The sequence below is a fragment of the Pan paniscus genome, chromosome 4 (genome assembly GCF_029289425.2).
Source record: "Pan paniscus chromosome 4, NHGRI_mPanPan1-v2.0_pri, whole genome shotgun sequence".
In the NCBI taxonomy this organism is placed as follows: domain Eukaryota; kingdom Metazoa; phylum Chordata; class Mammalia; order Primates; family Hominidae; genus Pan; species Pan paniscus.
Genome location: NC_073253.2, coordinates 39,646,516 through 39,667,858, shown reverse-complemented (window position 1 = coordinate 39,667,858; position 21,343 = coordinate 39,646,516). Strand labels below are relative to the sequence as shown.

Here is a 21,343-nt window from a genome sequence, read left to right as displayed (position 1 = left end):
CAGGGGTCATTCTCCAGTGTAAAAGATAGCAGGCAGGAATCAGGTAACAAGTGCTCTTTTCTCCTGTTCCAGTGCATTACCAACCTTTAAAGGCCTTCTTCCACCATTTCTCACCACCCGCCTTTCCAGCCACAAACACACTTATGCTGAGTTATGTACCCCCATATATAAGCAGCACTCGGTTACTACATTACATTATAATTACTTGCTTATATGTCCATCTCTCCTTTTGGACTCTGAGCTTGAGGATGGGCAATATATTTCTCACGTTGGTCACTCTATTGCTTAGCACATTATCTGGCATATTCATAGGCGCTCAACAATTGTTGAACAAATGAATGAATTATTTATGAGGATATGTGACCAGATGTTTTCATCTGGTATATAATCACTGTCTCTTGTTCCCTCTTTTTGATTTGTTTACATGAAACTTTACCTGTAGTCACTATTTGCAGATATTTATATATCAAACACAATGATTTTTGGTCTGTCATTTCCAAAGAGTTGCTCATGACTCAAGATTAAATTTTACCCTTCAATTAGTGCCTACCTTGAAAGCAGAAAACTGTGGTTCCAAGCAGTCTCTGTTTCTTTCCTTTGCCATTTCTTAGTGATTTCCTGAGAATGAAATCACTAAACCCTTTGAAGGGCTGGGGATGTAGATCTCATTGGTGACATATGTGGCCCAAGAATGATGAATTAGGTGAACTTTTTGGTGCAAATTTGTTTCTCCAGCTTCCATACATGCATAAATACAGACCTCTGTAGGACTGATCTTTATAGATTTGTTTTTGTCTTTGCTTTTTGCCATTTATTATTTCAGCATTTTTTCTTCCTTTTTTTCTCCAGTTATTGGGGGCTCCTATGTTGTTATCTCAGGTTAACAGTGGCCATGATCTTTTCATTACCCTATTTTATCAAGTGTTAGATGAGGCTCGTATCTATTTTTTAACATTAAGACACCTTGCTAAGCTTTCAGTTAGTAACACACTAAGCCAATCTGTGAGTGTTTTCTTCTCTTTAATTGAAGAAAATACTTCTGCTACCGTATTGCCACCACAACTTCCTTTTCCTTATTTTAATTATCTCAAGTTCCAACATTACATTTTCTGTGGATCTGTTATAGTTTGGCTATGCTTTGTCCTCACCAGAATGCATGTTGAAATTGGATCCCCAATCTGGTGGTGGTAGGAGGTGGGACCTATTGGGAGATGTTTGTGTCATGAGGGTGGATCTTTCATGAATGGCTTGGTGACATTCTTCAGGTACTGAGTTCTCACTCTGGTGGGACTAGATTCATTCTCATAGGAATAAATTAGTTCCCACAAAGGTGGGAGCTAGGATGCTCTTGGATTTTGTCCCTTCACACATGCTTGCATCCCTTTGACTTTCTCTGTCATGTTATGACACAGTGTGAAAGCCCTCACCAGAAGCCAAGACCATGCCCTTGAACTTCCAGCCTGCAGAACTGTGAGCTAAATAAACCTCTTTTCTTTATAAATTACCCAGCCTGAGGTATTCTGTTATAGCAACACAAAGCAGACTAAGACAGGTCTTTCACTTTTCTTGATGACATTTTGGCTATGGAAAATATAGTCTCCATTGGCAACATGAAAAGTAGGAGGAATTCCATAATCAGAAAATTCTATATTTGAGCTTATCTTCTAAAAAAATCAAACCTAAACATTTCTCTTCATCTGTATTCTCTGGGTAATGCCTCATTTCTTGATTCCATTTTGTATTGACCTATTCTCAAGAGTTTTCCTATTTATTCTTAGTAGATGTTGTAGATAAATCTATGAGGAAGAAAGGAAGGCCTAAGGAGAAGCAGTTAATCAAATGTCATGTCTGAATGAGCCACATAAATAATAAGCCCCAGAGTAAGGGAAGGCTTAGTATGATGTGCAGGTGCCTGAGACAGGGTCTGACACATAGTAGCTTCTCAGTAAATGGTGAAATAACTATGGAGTAAATAAAGTTCATAATATTGCTATATTTAAAAGGGAATCTTGTCATCTGACTGTGATGTTGCACCTCTCCTGATGCTTGAGAGGACCTTTTCTGAACAGTATTTGTGTGCCACCATGAAACAGATTTCATGCTGATGTGGAGTCTCCCACAGTTTTGAGTGAAAACCCAGAACCTGATCTGATTTGGAGTCAGAGATAGCATCATCTTCCTCCCTGAAGAAGGGCCATCTTGGACTCCCCATCATCCTTGAAATGTCGCTAGCTTTGTCCATTGTCTTGCTTGTTCACTAAGACTGTAATAAATGCTTGAGGTTTGTGATTGATTTTTAGAAAGGAAGAAAACCATTTCTTTTGGCAGCTGAGAGGGGCCATGTTGAAATGATAGAAAAACTTACCTTCCTAAACCTGCATACTTCAGAAAAGGACAAGGTGAGTTGGACTTTTATTTCTTTGCTGAGAACAAGAGAAAGGGGAGTAACAATTGATGTAGAGGGGTAACAATTGGCATGTAGATTTGGTGAGGGCATTTTAGTCAGCAGGAGAGTTAAATTGCTACTGTACTCAGAGAGAATCATGAACTATCCAGGCAAAATCCTTCCACTGTTGCTGTGGGTTGTCCAGATTGGCAGTTTTTGCTTCATAAATGTTTGTGAAGTCGATAGACCACATGGATTTTTCCATGATCAACTCCACCCCTCTTCTCTCCTCCCATGAGGTCTCCTGGAGGCTCAGCCTTATATGAAAGGGGAGGGGAAAACCCTGGGGTAGACGTCCATATCTATGTGTACACTTTTGATGACTTTCTTAGGAGAAATTCCTAGATATGGAATTGTGGGTCAAAGGCTTCTGCACATTTTAAAATCTTTGAGTATACAATATTGCTAAAATGATCTCCCAGAAATCTTTCACCATTTTACCCTCACAGAGGTCAAATGGAATTTCTTTTGTTGCTCCATGTTTTGCTAGCAATTGGTAGCAAAGTTAGAACAAGGAGCATGGATGATTTTTTTCCTACTGGTTCAAAAAACTATACCTTTTTATTTAAAACTTAAAAATGTATAAATTTCACTTAAAACTGCAGATACAGTGGTCCACACTCTGGACCGCAGCTTTAACCAAAATGAAAACTTCCAGAAACTCCATTGCAGCCCTTACTATTGAAGGAGCATGCTCTCCTGGCACAGGGGTTTCTACGTCGAGTGTGTCTCTGTTGCAGGGGGGAAACACTGCCTTGCACCTCGCTGCGAAGCATGGTCACAGTCCTGCAGTGCAGGTGCTGCTAGCCCAGTGGCAAGACATAAATGAGATGAATGAGGTATGTGGAAGTGCTCGTTATCGCCATAGGACTTAAATGTGGAAGGGTTGGAGGAATGGCTTTCAAGAAAAGAGTGGGAGGAAAACAAAGGTGTTAGTGCCATGGAGTGTAAAATGTGATGCTGAAAGATTCTTACTTTATTCTTCAAAGTATCCCACAGCACTTCATTTGTTAATCCATTCATTTATTCATGCATTCATTCAAATAACGTTGTTTAATATGTACTGTATGCCAGATGAAGTATGTATTCTTATTCTAGAAGCCTACAGGGCAAGAAAGGCATGCAAAACAAATAATGTATTGGGCTACATGCAATAATAGAAGTCTGCAGAGAATGCCATGAGAACACAGAGAAAGATGTTTTTCAGAAATTACAGTTTTCACAGAAGAGGTGATATATTATCTGGGTCTTGACATTGTAATGAACGTTGGCAGGAGGGATTTTGAGGATGGCATGAGTATAAAGTATTTCAGAGGGAAAAGTCCAAGTAAAAGAACCAAGGCAAGAGTATGGTGTGTTCTGGGCTGACAAGCTCAGGGTGGCAGAAATTGAGGATAGGAGTGCTGGGAAAGCTGGAAGCTTAGTGGGCCAAGGCAGACAGATGATGAAAGGCCATGCTTTACAAGAGGGTGGGTTTGGCTTTGCTGTGGTTGCCAGCAGAGACCTTGAAGGGTTTTAAGCAGTGAAAAGGGATGGGATTCATCTTAGGTGTGGGCAGGTAACTGTCACAGCTGTTTGAAAGGTAGACTGGTGCCAGGAGAGCCCAGAAGTGAGGAGGACCAGTCAGGTGACTGCCAAAATGGGGGAAACAAGACCTATGGAAGGCTTCTCACTGAGACACTCATGAGCAACAAACAGGATGAAGTGGTAGGAGGAGGTAGAGTCCACAGGACTTGTGACCAGGACTTGGGGAGAGGGAGGACTTTCTGCCCCCAGCTGTCTGGCTTGGGCTGTTGTTGGGGAGTACAGTAGGGGAGCAGGTGAGTGAGGTAGGTAATAAGGGCTTGAATGGGTTTGTTTGAGGCACTTGGGAGGTGGGTACATTCAGGTGGAGTGTTAGCGAGCTGGAAACTGGTTCTGGAGCCGGGTGCGCTGGCTCACACCTATAATGCCAGCAGTTTGGGCGGCCGAGGTAGGCGGATCATCTGAGGTCAGGAGTTTGAGACCAGCCTGGCCAACATGTGAAACTCCGTCTTACTAAAAATACAAAATTAGCCGGGTGTACTGACGGGTGCCTGTGATCCCTGCTACTCGGGAGGCTGAGGCAGGAGAGTCGCTTGAACCCAGGAGGCAGAGGTTGCAGTGAGCCCAGATCGTACCACTGCACCTGAGCCTGGGCGACAGAGACTCTGTCTCAAAAAAAAAAAAAAAGAAAGAAAGAAAGAAAAAAGAAACTGGTTCTGGATTTGGTGGAGGGGATGTGGCTGTGGCTATGCAGGCAGGTTTGTGAGTCATTTGCCCTGGATGGTCACTTCTCAACCTATGGTCCAGTAACTTTTTGTCTGGCTGTTTGGAAACTCAGGTCGGTGGGGTCCTCTTGGATTTCACAGTTTAATGTTCTGATCATTTCTAAACTTGATGCCTCTCCTGAGAGCTACGGAAAGAACTAGCATCATAATCATTTACCTTAAGATACCATTGATTGTAAGGCACACCATTATTTTATGTAACACTCAGAAAAAATAATGCTGCCATTTAACTATGACAAAAAACTTTATTATCACTTAAAATATTTATTTTATGCTGCCTATTTGAAGATGTGTTTAGACTTTTAGTTTTTTACATGCATATATAAAGGAAAAAATAAGCAAGATAACTCAGTTAATTGTTTCTAAATTTCATGCTGAATTAGATTCTTCTAAATCACTTTCTTATTCAGTCTTGACGATTTCTTTCTTTCTTTTTCTTTCTTTCTTTTTTTTCTTATAGCGTCAGGGTCTTGCTTTGTCACCCAGACTGGAGTACAGTGGCACGGGAGATGCAGCATTTCTTAAAGAATGCCCCACTGTTGTTTCTAAGATTTTCTTCTAAGCCACTGATACCCATTCCAATGTAATGCATGTGCTCAAACAACGACAATTATATCCACCTGGTTGACTGAGCTAGCACTCATGACCTAATCACCTCGTAAAGGCCACCTCTTAATCTTACTGCATTGGGGATTTAAGTTTCAACATGAATTTTTGGAGGGACACAAATATTCAAACCAGAACAGAGATCAAGTCCTGTAGTCACAGGATTTATAGTCTTAGTTATTTATAGTCTTAGCTATGCTTTCCCTGTTCTATTAAAACATGTTTAACCCACTGGAATATGTGCATGCATGTGGATTTCATCTTCCTTTTAGCAACTTTGGAGTCAGGGCACATTGGGGAAAACTCATAAAGCCCAGGAAACTTTAATTTCAGATTATAATAGGTTTCATTTGCACAAAATTAAGGGCACAGTGATAATAATATTATCTTTTTGGATATCATTCATAATGTTTGTCCAGTTGTGGGCTGCCTCTGTTTCCTGATACAAGCTGTTGCCAGATCAGTTAAAGTGACCCACGTGAATGCTCTAGAGCCGTGGCTTCCAGACATTCTTGGTAGCAAACCCATATCAGTAAAGAAAGTTTGATCATGTGGCTATCACATATACATTTATAATTCAATTAATTCATTATAAAGCATATGCTAGAAATATAAATTTTTAAAATTCAAGATAAAAAATAAATAGCAGTTTTGTATTTTCTCTAAACTCAAAGAATTATTATTATTTATTATTATTAGAAATAGGGTCTCATTATGTTGCTCAGGCTGGTCTCAAACTCCTGGCTTCAAGTGATCTTCCCATCTCAGCCTCCCATGCAACTGAGATTACAGGTGTGAGCTACCATGCGCAGCTCAAAGGATGATCTTATACACATTTGATGGATTTTACTACCAGTTTCCTTTGTGTTCCTCTGCATATATGTACAATATATTTTTCATAGCTGCCCCAAATTCACTTAACTATTCTGTAGCTCTTGGATATTTAGTTTCAATTTTTGTTTATTGTAGGTAGTGCTGTCACAGACCTCTTTGTATATAAACCTTAGTCTGAATTCCTCACAATTGCCTTTGGGTATATCCTTAGAAGTAGATTGTAGGGTCCAAGATATGAAACCTTATCAGGCTCTGGGTATATTAAAGACATGAATTGTTTCCTTTACACTTTATTTTAATAAATATTTTTCCCACTGGGACTTGTCTTTTTGCATCTATTTTCCTGGAAAAATGAGAAGAAAGATTATGGGGAGAAATGCCTTTTCTGTTTGTTTGTTTGTTTGTTTGTTGGTTTTTTGAGACGAAGCTTCACTCTTGTTGCCCAGGCTGGAGTACAATGGTGTGATCTCGGCTCACTGCAAACTCTGCCTCCCAGGTTCAAGTGACTCTCCTGCCTCAGCCTCCTGAGTAGCTGGGATTACAGGCGCATGCCACCACGCCAGGCTAATTTTTGTATATTTGGTAGAGACAGGGTTTCACCATGTTGACTAGGCTGGTCTTGAACTTCTGACCTGAGGTGATCCACCCACCTCGGTCTCCCAAAGTGCTGGGATTACAGGCATGAGCAACTGCACCCGGCGGAGAAATGCCTTTATAAGCAGATGGCTGTCCCAGGCACCCAGGTAAAGCAGCCTGGAATGTAATTTTCCCACCTTGTTGGAATGGGAACACTGGTTTCTACACTCTTGTGTTCCTGTTAACATGATTGTTTATACCTAATTAGCTATGAGTAAAGCCTTCTGAATTTATCTAAGGCAGTTGTTAAGCAGAATAATGTCCAAGGAGGGAAATCATTAGGGAATGGGGAAGGAATTCTGCATTTCTTCCAAATATTTTTAGGAAATTCTACATGAGGAAAGGGAAATAGCCAAGTAGCTATTGTGTGGGACCAGCTCCTTCTTTTTCCTCTATGTTTTGGCCTGAATTAAACTCTTACTTTGTCCTCCTAGTATTTGTCTTGAGTTTCAGGAAACTGAAGTACTGAGATTTTTAAAATTAATGTTATTTTTTAAAATGTCATGTAACATTTAATCAGTTGTAAAGATTAAAGTTATACTTGGTACAAACATACTTCTAATTTTGTATGTTTCATACTGTATATAATTCCTTATTTCTGAGATTATCTTTCTTTTTTTTTTTGTTTTGAGATGAGGTCTCACTCTGTTGTCTAGGCTGGAGTGTGGTGATGCAATCCTATCTTACTGTAGCCACAACATCCTGGGCTCAGGTGATCCTCTCACCTCAGCCTCCCGAGTAGCTGGGACTATAGGCATCCACCACCATACTCGGTTAATTTTTTAAACTTTTTGTAGAGATGGGGCTTTGCCACGTTGCCCAGGCTGGTCTTGAACTCCTGAGCTCAAGTATTCTGCCAGCCTCAGCCTCCCAAAGTGCTGGGATTACAGGCCGAGCCACTGAACCCAGCCACTTTGACACTTTTCAGCTGAGGTTTAGTTTTCTTATCTGTAACATGTGGATAATATTAACCCTGCCCTTATAGCATTGTGTGATTTAACTGTGCCAAAGCATATAGTCTTGGCAGTACAAGTTGACACATAGTTGTTCAATAAATGCCATCCATTATTAAGAGTAATGCACAAAAGGCATAGAGAAAGCATGTTGTTTGTCAAGTAATTTCATTCCATGACAAGGGGCAATTAAATTTAACTTATTTTTCCTTTTGTTAGAATGGAGAAACACCATTCTTTCTGAGTGTTGAAGGAGGTCATGAAGAGTGCAGCAAAGTGCTGCTGACAGCAGGAAGTGACATCAACATTCCAAATAAAGTATGTGTTCCAGACCATGTTCACTCATGCAGTGGGAAGGAGACTTAAAATGTTCTTTGGAAACTCTGGCCCTACATTGATCCACTCACTGGTACTTTAGAATTAATATTTATAATATGCTTTGTTTTTGGTAAGAATTAATGATTTACCTCTAATATTCCCCAGTTACTGTGTCCTCAAAAGCAATGCCATTCTTTCTATTCTTTTGGGGAAGGAATAATTGAAAATGGGGCAAAATGAGCAAGTACTTGTCACTTCTTAGAAACAGACACTCTATTCTACTTTGTTTTCTCATAGCAACTAGTGCACGCTTGGCTTATACAGAGAAGACGCTGAAAAAAAAGTTTATTGTGTGAAAGCTCAAGTGGTCAGCCTGGTGCAGGAAGAAGGAAGGATGGTGCCTTCCTCTAAATGCAGAATACTTTTGTATGTAGTCATTGTGCTAAGAACCTTTGAAACTTTTGAGACTGTGTTATTATTTTTATTTTTTTAGATCACAAAAATAGAATTTGGAAAAGTTAAGGAAATCATTCAGAATCATACAACTAGTCAATAGCAGTGCAAGGATTCAAACTAATGTCTGACACCAGTGCCTCAGCTTTTAACCCCTGCAGTGGCTTTGTCTTCAGATGGTTTAGTTTCTTTTTCTGTTTTTGTAATTAATTGTAATGAAAACTCATGACAAAAAATTTGAATAGCACCAAAGGGTATATGATAAAAAAGTGTCTTACTCCAACCCCACATCGCAATGTTACTCCCCAGAACTAACATCCTTAATAGTTTATTTAGTCTTCCAGGAATTTTCCATGAATCCACATGGAAAATGTAATTAAATCCATACACATATATATACCAACACTGTATAAACAGTAGCACAGTATATAATATATGCTGCTCTGCACCTTGGTTTCTTTTGATTGCCAATATATTTTAGAGATCTTTATATCCACACAATATATAAACAATTTCTTTTCAACAAGTACAAATTTAAACACGCAAGAATAAATTCCCAATCAAGAATAAAGTCCCAAACTGGCATGTTTGATACCCTGTATTCTGCTGGTGGGAGTCTATATTTGTATAATCTTTCGAAAAGCAATTTGTCACTTTCCTTTTAACCACACATGGCAAATTATGTTAAGGAAATAATTTAAAAGGCAGAAAGCTAGCTGCATGCATTCAGATAGATGATAAAGTTAGCTCCAATAGCCAAGAACTAGATACAGCATATACATGGAATCAAAGGTAGGAGAAGGCTGAAAGAAGGTTTGGTGCATCTACTTGGAAAATTATGTAGCTGTTAAAAATTATAGTGATAAATACTAAAAATGTGTTGCAATATTGAACATGTTAATCATAGAACACTAATTGAAAAAATATAGTAGAGTAAATATTAATATAATATTGGATTTATATATACATGCACAGGGATTGTGAGAGAGGAAAATCAAAGTAGTGTGAGTTGATTCCCACTGAAGTTGCAAGGTTATTGATGCAATAAATAAACACAAAGTTAAGAATTCATGGGAGCCATGAAATATTCAGATTGTGGAGAGCTGTGCCTCTACAGTCATTACACAGGTGCCTCCTTGTCCCCAGTCTGTATCCCCCTTCAAGTTCCTGGGAAGGCTTCCCAGGTTAGCAAGACTGTCAGGCTTACTCCATTATTTTGTACACTGCCTTACCCTTGTCCTTAATTATTTTGCCCTTAAGTATTTTGCTTCGTAGTGATTTTCATATGCACACGTTCTCCCCATCCGACTGAGGCTGCAGGCTCCATATTGCCCCTGTCCCTACAGCCAGTGGCCTCAGCTGCTCTAGGCAGCCTGGAAATGATCGTGAATCCATTTTTTAGCTTTTACTTTTAGAATTTTTCCCGAGTTCATCAGCACACTTCTCAATCAACAACCTCAGCCCCCACTAGCTATCCACACCTATCTGTCCAACCCAGTGAAAACCTTGGGGAGAAAAGCAGTGTGAAGCAAGAAGCCAACGGCAAGAACACACACGAGCCCGGGATGGGTTGGACTTTGGTTTGCTTTCACATTTGTAGGTGGTTGCTGTGTTTGATCTTGGACACACTTCACCTGCTGACACTGATGAGTCTTGGTTTCCAGGAGATTGCTTTTGTGCTCCCTCCCACCTCCCCATCATCAAGGGGAGCGGGTAAAGGGTTGAGTCATTTCTAAGGAGGATGTTGGAGTGAGATTATGAATGTAGTTGACACCTGGCTTCCTCCATTTGTGTTGGGTGGAGGGGCTGCCCAGAGTTAGGGCAACAGGCTCTCTTTAGGGCCCTATTAACTGCCCTGGGTCCAATAAAGGCTTTTGTAGGTCCTAAGAACTCATATTCCTGGAGGTCCTACCTCACATTTTATCATACATATTTAAGTGCTCCCACATTCCTCTTTATTTTTTTATTTTTTATTTTTTTTGCTGGTAATTGCTCTAAAAGGCTTGTTTTTGCTTTTTGCAATTATTTGGCTATGACAGACTCACCTAATTTATGATTGACTCTGATTTCTTAGAACTCTGTGTGCATAATTGGGAATTTGAGGGAGGTGAAAAAATGCAACCTACAAATTGTTTATAAATATAATGAATATTTTATGAATATTACATTTAACAATCAATGAAGTATGAATGTCAATTAAATATTTATTCACTTCAATTTTGTGGTTTTCTTTTGGTATCGTGGAACCAATAATTTTTTTATGTTTTACATTTTAACGGTTTCTTTGGCTCATAAAAAGTCTGTAGGCCCTACACACGGAGCCCATGATGCCTAGAGGTAAATGCTGTGGACTCCTACTACAGGGTTCCTGCTTTGAGTTTCTTGTAAATTTGTTTCTGCTTTAGGTGGCTTCTGATCTTCCCAGGGAGGGCACTTCTGACCATTCTGATCTCAGTTTAAATGTCACCTTATCCAAGAAGGCTTTGTTGATCAGCCATGAGAAAGTAGCCAACAAGTCATGCTATTTTATGTCTTGCTGTAGAACTTACAACTAGCTGATGTTATTCTTCTAACAACATCTAGAATCTAAAAAGCAGATTTAAGTCCACTGATCTGCTGATCTACAGGTCTACCAATCTATGGATCAATTGATTGTCCACCACCACTGAAATGTAATGTCTGAGATCTCGTCAGTGTTGTTTACCAACATATCCCTCCACTATCTAAAATAGTGCCTGGCACAAAATAAGTGCTCAATATATTTTTTGTGGAATGGATAAAATAATAGTTATGGTTACCATACACATTTACTGGCTCACATATCCTCCCAGTAGTATTGTGATTTCAGAGAAAGAAGGGGGTGATGTGGTAGGCAGAGTCAGGTTCCCCACCCCAGAGATGTTCACATCCCAATTCCCGGAACCTGTGAATATGTTATGTTACATGGCAAAGGAGAATTTAAGTTGCAGATGGAATTAAGGTTGCTAATTGGCTGATCTTAAAATGAGATTCTCCTGGATTACCAGGTGGGCCCAATGTAATCATAAGGATCCTTTAAAGAGGAAGAAGGAGGCAGACGAAGATGTCAGTGATGCAGTGTGAGAAGGCCTCAGCTAACTGTTGCTGGTTTTGACAATGGAGCAAGGGGGTGTGAGCCAAAGAACATAGGAGGCTTCTAAGACCTGTAAGAGACAAGGAAGTGGATTCTCCTGAGAGCCTCCAGAAGGGAACATAGGTCTGCGAATTTCTTTTCTTTTTTTTTTTTTTTTTTTAGCCCAGTGGGATCCATTTCGGACTTCTGACCTCCAGAACTATAAAATAATACATTTTTATTAAGCCACTAATTTTATGGCAATGTCTTATAACAGCAATAGAAAACTAATATAGGGGCCATTTTTACAGGCAAAGACAAAGAGGCCCGTACTTGACAGGCCACATATCCAAGGTCATATAGGCATTTAGCATCATGCAAGCTAGATTTCAGTTGGTCAGAGATATACAGGTCATTGCTGTTGGCATTTGTTCCATTATCTATTGCTTCCTAACAATCCAACCCAAAGCTCAGTGGCTTAAAACAACAATGTATTATTATTTTCATGGCTCTGTGGGTTGACTGGGCTCAGCTGAGAGGATTCTTACTTTGAGTTTATTATGTGATTACAGTTGGAAGTCAGCCAGGATTTTGAAGGCTTACCTGAGCCCAATACCCAAGAGAGTACACTCACATGCCTGGCAGTTAATGCTGGCTGTCAGGTGGGAGCTCACCTGGGCCTCACCATGTGCCTCAGCCTACAGCCTGGGAACTGGCCTCTAAGAGGAAGGATTACAAGAGCAGGCATTACAAAAGGCAGAGAGCAGCAGCTGCCAGGCTAGTTAGGGGCCATGCCTGGAACTGGCACGCTGGAACTTCTGCCATATTCTATTGGTCAAAGCAGTTACAGGGTCGACCCAGATTCAAGGAGGTGGAGAAATAAACCCCACCTCTTGATGAAGGGAGTGGCAAAGACATATTGTAGAGGAGCCTGTGGGACAGGAGATACTGATGCAGCCATTTTGGGAAAGCAATCTCCAACAGCATCCTTATTTGGAAGATGTGAAAATACTTTGTAGCAATCTTACAATTAATCAGTCAACAACCAATTCATTGACTTTGTATTATTGCAAGGCACCATGCTGGGCCATTTGGAGGATGGCAGGAGTGCCAGGAGCAGACCATCCCCTCAAGCAGTGTGCCCGCCTCCTTGGGCACTAAGCAAAGACAGCTGAGCACAGGGAAGGAGAGGCGCTGAAATGGCCGAGTAGGAAGATGATGAGGGAAGCTGCAAGTAGAAATTATGCTGAGCATTGAATGTCTGCCTAGCACAGGGGAGACTGGCAGTAAACAGACAGGGCTGCAGGAAACAGGCCTTTCTTGGGGCTGATACCAAGTCACCTATTTGGTTCAAAGAGGGGTTTTGCTGAGGTGTATGGAGAGAAGACCTGGTTCTAGTCTACTTCCTACTTCCTGGGAGAAGGGAAATGAGGCTTTAATTCATATTTGCCCTAGGCATAGTGTCTTAGTCAGCTCAGGCTGCTATAAAAAATACCATAAAATTGGGTGACTTAACAAACATTTATTTCTCATAGTTGTGGAGGTTGGAAGTCTGAGATCAGGGTGCTAGCAGATCAGGTTCTGATGAGGCCCTCTTCCCGGTTTACGGACAACTGTCTTGCTGTATCCTCACATGGCAGAAAGAGAACTAGCCAGCTCTCTGGCCTCTTTTTGCAAGTGCATGGGTCTCATTCATGAGGGTTCCACCCAGGGTTCATCTAGATTCAAAGGAGCGAAGAAAATAACCCTGCCTCTTGATGAGGGGAGTGGCAAGGTTATATTGCAGAGACTGTGGGACAGGAGATACTGATGCAGCAATTGCGGGAAAGCAATTTCCAGCAGCATCCTTAATTGAAAGACCTGCAAATACTTTGTAGCAGTCTTACAATTAATCAGTCAACAACGAGTTACCTAATAACCTCCGAAAGTCCCCACCTCCTATCATCATCACGTTGACATTAGAGTTTCAACATATGAATTTTGGGAGGGACACAAACATTCAGTCTGTTGCACACATGTTCCCTAGGGCTCTGACACTTTTATGGGAGACACTTAGAAAAAAACAATTAGGCAAAAACCACAATTGCTTTTGTACCATCCTAATAATAGCTCCCCTTCACCCCGGTAATTAAAAACACAATGGATTTTCTATTTATTTATTTAGAAACTGGGTCTCACTCTGTCACCCAGGCTGGAGTGCAGTGGCATGATCTCGGCTCACTGCAATCTTTGCCTCCCAGGCTCAAACCATCCTCCCACCTCAGTCTCAGCCTCCCAAGTACCTGGGACCACAGGGACACACCACCAAGCCCAGCTAATTTTTGTAGAGACAAGGTTTCACCATGTTGCCAGGGCTGATCTCAAACTCCTGGGCTCAAGTGATCTACTGGCCTTGGCCTTCCAAAGTGCTAGAATTACAGGCATGAGCCACTGTGCCCAGCCAGATTTTCTTTTTTAAATACAGCCATGCATCTCTGAATGACAGGGATATGTTATGAGGAATGCCTGATTTCATTGTGTGAACATAAATAGAGTGTACTTACACAAACCTAGATGGTACAGCCTACAACACACTATATGGTATATCTATTGCTCCTAGGCTACAAACCTGTACAGCATAGTAACATAGTAACATAGTTAAGTACTTGTGCCATAGGAATTTTTCAGTTCCATTGTAATCTTATGGGACCACTGCAAGTCTGTCATTGACCAAATCACTGTTATGTGATGCACGACTGTAGTTGTACTATTTCATTATATTAACTGATTACCATGTCATAAACACCAGAAAACATGCTGAATTATAATGAGAGTTCCTCCTTGCCCTCTCTATTGCCTCTTGCAGCTCAATATCAGTAGTTTGCAGATAGCAACCAGGAACGGCCATGCATCCCTTGTCAACTTTCTTCTCAGTGAGAATGTTGATCTGCACCAGAAAGTGGAAGTGAGTTTATTCCAATGACACGGGCTTTGGTCCTGGCGCCGTGAGGTTGGCTGTGTCAGGGAGATGCCCCTTGCAGATACGTGTGGGAGATGAGATGTTTCACAAGGGAGGAATTCTTTCTGGGAAGGCTGGCTGACTTCTTTTGGAGGCTGAGTCTTAATCTTGAGAAATAAAATCCGAGGGATGAATTTTAGAAAGTCATTGAAGTTCCTGAACAAAATGAAATCTTTGTGTTTTAAATATTTGTATTTGCTGCAAAAAAGCTTTCTCATATGTCTAGAGATGCCATTACTCTTGTATTAATTTTATCAGTCTGGGAAAATAATGAAGCAGCTGTACATATCAACAAGAGTGATAATTTTTCTCCCTTCACTGAATGTTCTTGTTTTTCTTTTGAAAGTCAATTCTTCATACTGATTTAGGTTTTCTGGCATTTGAATTGGCTTTGGCAGAATTAACAAAGGCCCTCTGTGCTGGAATTAAACAAGAAACATGCCTCTATTTTTCCACTCTATTTTCATTTCTCTGTTGAGAATATGATTTCCTCTGATCTTGCTGAGCCATTACTATTTATTGTATTAACTCAAGAGGAGGGATGTGGTTTAAATCATGTCAGATAGTTTTTGGAGCACGGTGTTGGGGGAATTGGCTCTGAACTTACCTGGTTCAGTCCAAGGACACTTCCTGTTTCTCAGGAGGAGCTGGGCCCCTGCAAGGCGGGTGGCCCCGGCAAGAAGGCCAATGCCCACTTCTTTGCAATGTGGGATGCTTTCTCGTTTTTCATGCTTAGTGCCTCAAGGAGGTTATTCCTGAGCAGAAGAGACCTACACAGAAATTCTTCCTTTCATGCTGCTCCCATAGCCCTGCTCACATCATCTGTCTGCTCTGACCCTTGCTGGCCTCCGACAGTCTCTGACTTACTCAGCTGTGGTCTTCTACCTGTCCCCTCGTCTCCCCTCCCTCCATCTGCTGGTGACACTCTTGCCAACTCACTGTGGTCTCTCTTCCATCCATCTACCCCCATCTCCTGAGACAGAGCCTGGTACAGATGGTAGAGTCAGAAAGGTCTGGGTTCAAGTCCTGTCTCTGCCACTTCCTTGCTGCATGGCCTTGTGGAAGTTACTGATCCTCTTTGTGTCTCATGTATGAAGTGGGGAATAAGAGATCAAATGTCTAGGGTTATTGACGTGGTTTCTGAAAAACTGTCAGCCTGGTGTTTAAAACAGAGTATAAACTGTTAGGGCAGCCTGGGCAACATGGCAAGACCCCATCTCTACAAAAATTTAAAAATTAGCCAGGCACAGTGGTGCATGCCTGTAGCCTCAGCTACTTGGGAGGCTGAGGTGGGAGGTTCGCTTGAACCCAGGAGTTTCAGGTTACAGTGAATGACGATGGCTCCATTGCCCTCTAGCCTGGGCAACAGAGTGAGACCCCATCTCTGAAAAAAAAAAATAAAAGAAACAGTTGGGGAAGTGAATGTGTAATAAGCACCACGATGAGAATGTGCTGAGTGTGTCTGATGCTTATCATTAATATCAGCTATTCCACTTGAGCGACGCTGCCCTTGTCCTAATCACTCACCCTCGTAGGCGCCTGTTCCCTCTCGCCACTCGCTTCACACTCAGCTTGGCTCCTGATCTGCACAGTGTCACTGGATCTTCAGCCCTTGCTGTCACACCCCTGTCCACCTTCCCCTGGTGCCCCCCCTCCCTCCCTTATCATGCTGGATGCCCCTCACCTTCCTCTCTCTCATGCCTTAATCGCTTCTGCCCTCACTTCCCTTCGTTGCTTCTTCCCTCCCTTTTCACCCCGCTCAGCTGCCGTCTCTACTCCTGGAGGCATGTCTCCTCTCATGTCTCCACAGGCCAGTGGCAGCTGGGTGGGACTGCAGCAGCACGGGAGCCTGGAGGCAAAGTGTCGGGGGTAGATACAGGCCCTGCGGCCTAGCAGGGCCGGGTAAGAAGCCAGTGGTCGGGATAAGTGAGAGGGGCCGGGGACTCCATGAAGGGCTGTGGCTGGGAAGACAGGTGGTTTAGGCACAAAGGAGAACGGGAGAGCAGGCTGCAGAGGGCTTGGTGACCACCCTGTGGCTGGACTCCATGCGGGGAGAGCTGAGCATGAGGATGGTGCCCCTGAGTAAGGGGGACACGAGTCCTACAGGGCACACTAAGGAGTTGGGGCTCCAGAGCAAATCAATCCAGGAAATTCCAAATGTGCAATGATTTTGCCCTTGTGGCTACTCTTATTGCCCTTTAGCTTTTTGAAGTCTCTGAGGAGTCCTGTGGTTCAGCCTATTTAACACTTACTTATCCTTCATATTTGAGCTTAAATGTCAGTTCTTCAGAATAGTCTTTTCTGACCTCCTGAAAGGTCAGCCTTCCCCCTGTCCCCACACTGGCTCTTCTACTTCCAAAGCACTTAATTGTGTGCTGTATTTGTGTGACTTAAAAAAATTAATATTTGCTTACCTGACTAGATTGGAAGACTCCTGAGAATGAGTTTGTTCACACTAAATCCCTAGCAACCTGAAAAGAGCTTGGCCCTTAGTAGGTGCTTAGTATGTTGTTCCAGAAAGAACAAAGGGGGTGGGCCGATTGCTGGGGAACGAGTTTGTTTCAAAGCCTTGGGATGCTGAACACTTACTAAGGGTCACCACTGGGATGGGCAGTTTCGGTACTTGGGAGATCATCAGGAAATAGCTGCTGAAATGAGTTGCTTTTTGATTTGAATGTTGAAGCCAGAACCTTCTGGATTTGAAATTTTTATTTCTCTCTGCAGCCTAAGGAGTCCCCTCTTCATTTAGCTGTTATCAACAACCACATCACGGTTGTAAACAGTTTATTAAGTGCACAGCATGATATTGACATCTTAAATCAGGTAAGCCAGGCAAATCAGAGCCTGGAGGGTCTCTTTTCTTAGTTTCAACACAGTGTGTGTTTATGGGGAGTTTTGATTAAGTTCAAGGTACCTAAAAATTCCTGGGAGGAACATGAGCATCCTTTTTATCCTTTTCCTTCTGTAACTCTCACTCCATCTCCATGACCATACACATACTTTCGTCTTTCTCAGCCACACAACTGGAGTTCAGCCAGTGCATGATTAAATCCTTCATGTTTAACAGGCCCAGCATTTTTGATAGAAAAACAGTAGCTCAGAGCTAAATGGCCAGAGGCTCTTTAAATCAAAAGCCACTCCCCCAGAGTGAAATATTGTAATTGGCAGGGAGCCTTTCCCCCACAAGAAGGAAGCTTTGTTTCTATATTAAAGACAGTAAATGTGTCTTCTCTTTACCTAAAGGCAAAAGAGGCCTCTTGGAATAAAAGAAAAATCACTCCAATTTCAGTCAACTGGAGCAGAATCAAATGACTCGTTAAAGTAATCCATCACTGGCTGGAAATGGGAATGCCGCAACGGAATGATGAAGGGAATGGGGGTGGGCACTGAATGAGCCTGCTCTCTGGGGCTCTTCTGGGGCTGGCCTGCACTCTTCCAGGATATGTAGGGGAGTGGGAAGAGGAGCCTTTCCGGGGTCCCGAGGCCAGATGAGACCTTCTGGCTGCCTCTTCCCAGAGAAGGCTCTGCGGTGCCCCTCCGGCTAGGGAGGAGCCATGGTGCAGTGGGCATGCCTGCCTGTCCTAATACACTGTGAAACCAGAGCGTTGACTCAGATCTCTGCAGTCTCCTCCAATTCCCACCTATGAGCTCAATTTTGCTCTGAGCTGAATGAAGATTTACCTGTACTTCTGTCCCTTCTCTCCTCCAGGGAACCTAGCCTCCTCCCCTGCCTTTACCTATCCCAAAAGTTTTTCTGGGGAAAAAACCAATCTCCTCTTGTTATTAAATATACTTATGTATTCAACTATGTTAATATCTAAAATCTTTCCCAATGGGCAAAATCTTTGCTAAACACAGAGGCAGAGCTTCGTGCTCACATGTGATATTGGTTTTGACAGAACTGGCTAGATGTACTCTAGGGAAGGAGTGTTTGTTAGGCTTGCTATCCTTTTTCAGAACCAGACTTCATCACTTTAATTTTTTTATTAGACCAAGAATACACATAAAAAATAGGAAATTTTATATTTTAAATATAAAATATGTATGTAAAATTAAAAATATAAACTAAAAAAACGTAATGTGTTTGAAGTCCCCAGCAAAGAAAGATAACTCTTCTTAATGTTTTAGTGCATTTCCTGCCTTCTAGACTTGTAGCAGTATTGTTAAAATGGGCTTTGTTGCATTTGATACATTCCATTTTCATCTGTTCCATGTTGGTACAGATCTTTGATAGGTTTGTCAGTATAAGTGTAATGTCTTGAATGACAAACACCTAGACACACTGCCATTTGAAGGTGAGTCTTTAAGAAATGCTTTTTGGGGCCGGGCATGGTGGCTTATGCCTGTAATCCCAACACTTTGGGAGGCTGAGGCGGGCGGATCACAAGGTCAGGAGTTTGAGACAAGCCTGGCCAATATAGCGAAACCCTGTCTCTACTAAAAAATGCAAAAAATTAGCTGGGCGCCTGTAATCCCAGCTACTTGGGAGACTGAGGCAGAAGAATTGCTTGAACCCAGGAGGTGGAGGTTGTAGTGAGCTGAGATCGCCACCACTGCACTCCAGCCTGGGCAACAGAGTGAGACTCCATCTCAAGAAAAAAAAAAAAAAGAAACACTTTTTGGAAGCCAGGTGTTTTGGGTCACACCTGTAATCCCAACACTTTGGGTGGCCAAGATAGGAGGATTGCCTGAGGCCAGGAGTTTGAAACCAGCCTGGGCAACATAGTGAGGCCTCATCGCTACAAAAAAAAAAAAAAAAAAAAAAAATTAGTAGAGCCTGTAGTCTCAGCTACTCAGGAAACTGAGAAGGGAGGATTGCTTGAGCCCAGGAGTTCGAGGTTACAGTGAGCTACTATCATGCTACTGCATTCCAGTCTGAGTGACAGAGTAAGAAACTGTCTCTAAGAAAAAAATTAAAATATAAATAAATATATAAATGTTTTTTGGTAATATCCCCAGCATATTGGCCCTGTGCTCTGGTAGGAAGAGTAGTGGGCCACATGCCATTGCCCAGCTCTGTGAGTCTGGGGTAGTTGCTTCCCTTTCTGGTTAAGGAGTTGGGCTAGATCACATCAAAGGATCCTCTCTGCCCTAATATTTTAGAAATCTCTTCACATCTGCATTCCTTTTGGTGAGAGGTTAAGACGGGTGATTTTCTTGTGATTTCAGATATTTCTTTTGAAACTCTTATCCTCTTAATAGGAAAATGATTACTCCAGAAGGAAATTAGAAGTCTTGGACTCCTTTATACATTATAACGTAGAAAATTTAGAGAACAGAAATGCATTGAGAAGGCAATAAAAATAAACTCTAATCCCTTCATCTAGACCTTATCATTAGCATTTTTCTGTACTGTATTTTTGTCTCTTTCTCTATGTGTATTTTTCATTAAATCAAGCTCAACTAGATAGTATCATTTCCTAAAGTTTCAAATGTTATATCAAAAGCGTCTTTTATTTTTAAAAAATCTTCGAAATAATTTTTATTGTAGTAAAATACACATAAAATCCACCATTTTAACCATCTTAAGTGTACAGTTCAGCAGCATTAATTACATTCATTTGGTATAATATCACCACCATCCATCTTCAGAACATTTTTCATCTTCCCAAACTGAAATTTTATATCTATTAAATGGTAACTTCCCATTCCCTCCTCCTCCAGCTCCTGGGAACCACCATTCTACTTTCTGTCTCTATATATTTGACTACTTTAGGTACCTAATATTGAAATCATTTTTTAAAAAAATAATTTTTAATGGTTGCCTATTATTCCAATATATAGATGTATCATAATTTATCTAGTGAGTCTCCTTGTTAAACATGTAATTTCCTTTCAGTTTTTCACTATTGCAAATAATACTGCAATGAATGCCCCAGTATCCATTAAAAAATATATGACCTGTGTTTTCCCTTGAACCTAAATAGGATGGCTATACTTTCCATTTGTCTTTTCACCGTCCAAGTTTGTTCCCCTCCTTAATTTCATGGCAGAAGCAGCAAACCCCTCTGCATGTAGCTGCTGATCGTGGAAATGTGGAACTGGTGGAAACCCTGCTGAAGGCAGGCTGTGACTTGAAGGCTGTTGACAAGGTAAGTGCATGGACTTTACTCCATTCAGCTGAGATGGTTGCTAAGACCTTCCTGTTGGATGTCAGCCTTGAGCAGCGTTATTGGAATATCCTTTGTGAAATGGGCACAAACTGGAGAAACCATGCATCTTCATAGTCAGTAAAATACCCCAATTTTGGTTGAGCTATGTCAGTAAAAATTTTTACTCTGAAGAAAAAATATGTGTTTTTAAATTCAAATTCTGAAAAGATTATAGATTCATATGGTCCAAAAATAAAAGAATATAATTAGTAAGGGTTTAACAGTAAAAATTTCCCACCCACCCCTGTTCCTACTTGTCTGGTTACCATACTACCCTGCTTATATATATCCATTATTATAAATTATTTCTGTTCCTTCCAGAGTTTTTTATGCATATGCAAGCAAACATAAACACATTTTACTCTTATTCCCTTCCTCCTTCCTTTTTAGACACTGATGGCATGCCTATAACTAGTATACTGTTCTGCATTTAGCTTTTTTAGCATTATTAAGTGGAGATATTACTACATGGAGAGTTTCTTCATTCTTTTTTTTTTTTTAGAGCTGCATAGTATAGCGTGGCACAGACATATCACAACTTGTTCAG

At 41.3% G+C, this 21,343-nt stretch overlaps 1 protein-coding gene across 1 annotated transcript in view; it reads left to right on the top strand.

Moving 5' to 3' along the window:
* ANKDD1B (ankyrin repeat and death domain containing 1B) overlaps window positions 1-21,343 on the top strand; it is a 66,097-nt gene that overhangs the window by 32,920 nt on the left and 11,834 nt on the right. Inside the window, exons 6-11 of the mRNA XM_063604430.1 lie at window positions 2,301-2,399; window positions 3,052-3,285; window positions 8,004-8,102; window positions 14,492-14,590; window positions 17,369-17,467; window positions 20,638-20,736. Coding sequence (XP_063460500.1) covers window positions 2,301-2,399; window positions 3,052-3,285; window positions 8,004-8,102; window positions 14,492-14,590; window positions 17,369-17,467; window positions 20,638-20,736 — 729 coding nt within the window. The remainder of the gene's footprint in view (window positions 1-2,300; window positions 2,400-3,051; window positions 3,286-8,003; window positions 8,103-14,491; window positions 14,591-17,368; window positions 17,468-20,637; window positions 20,737-21,343) is intronic.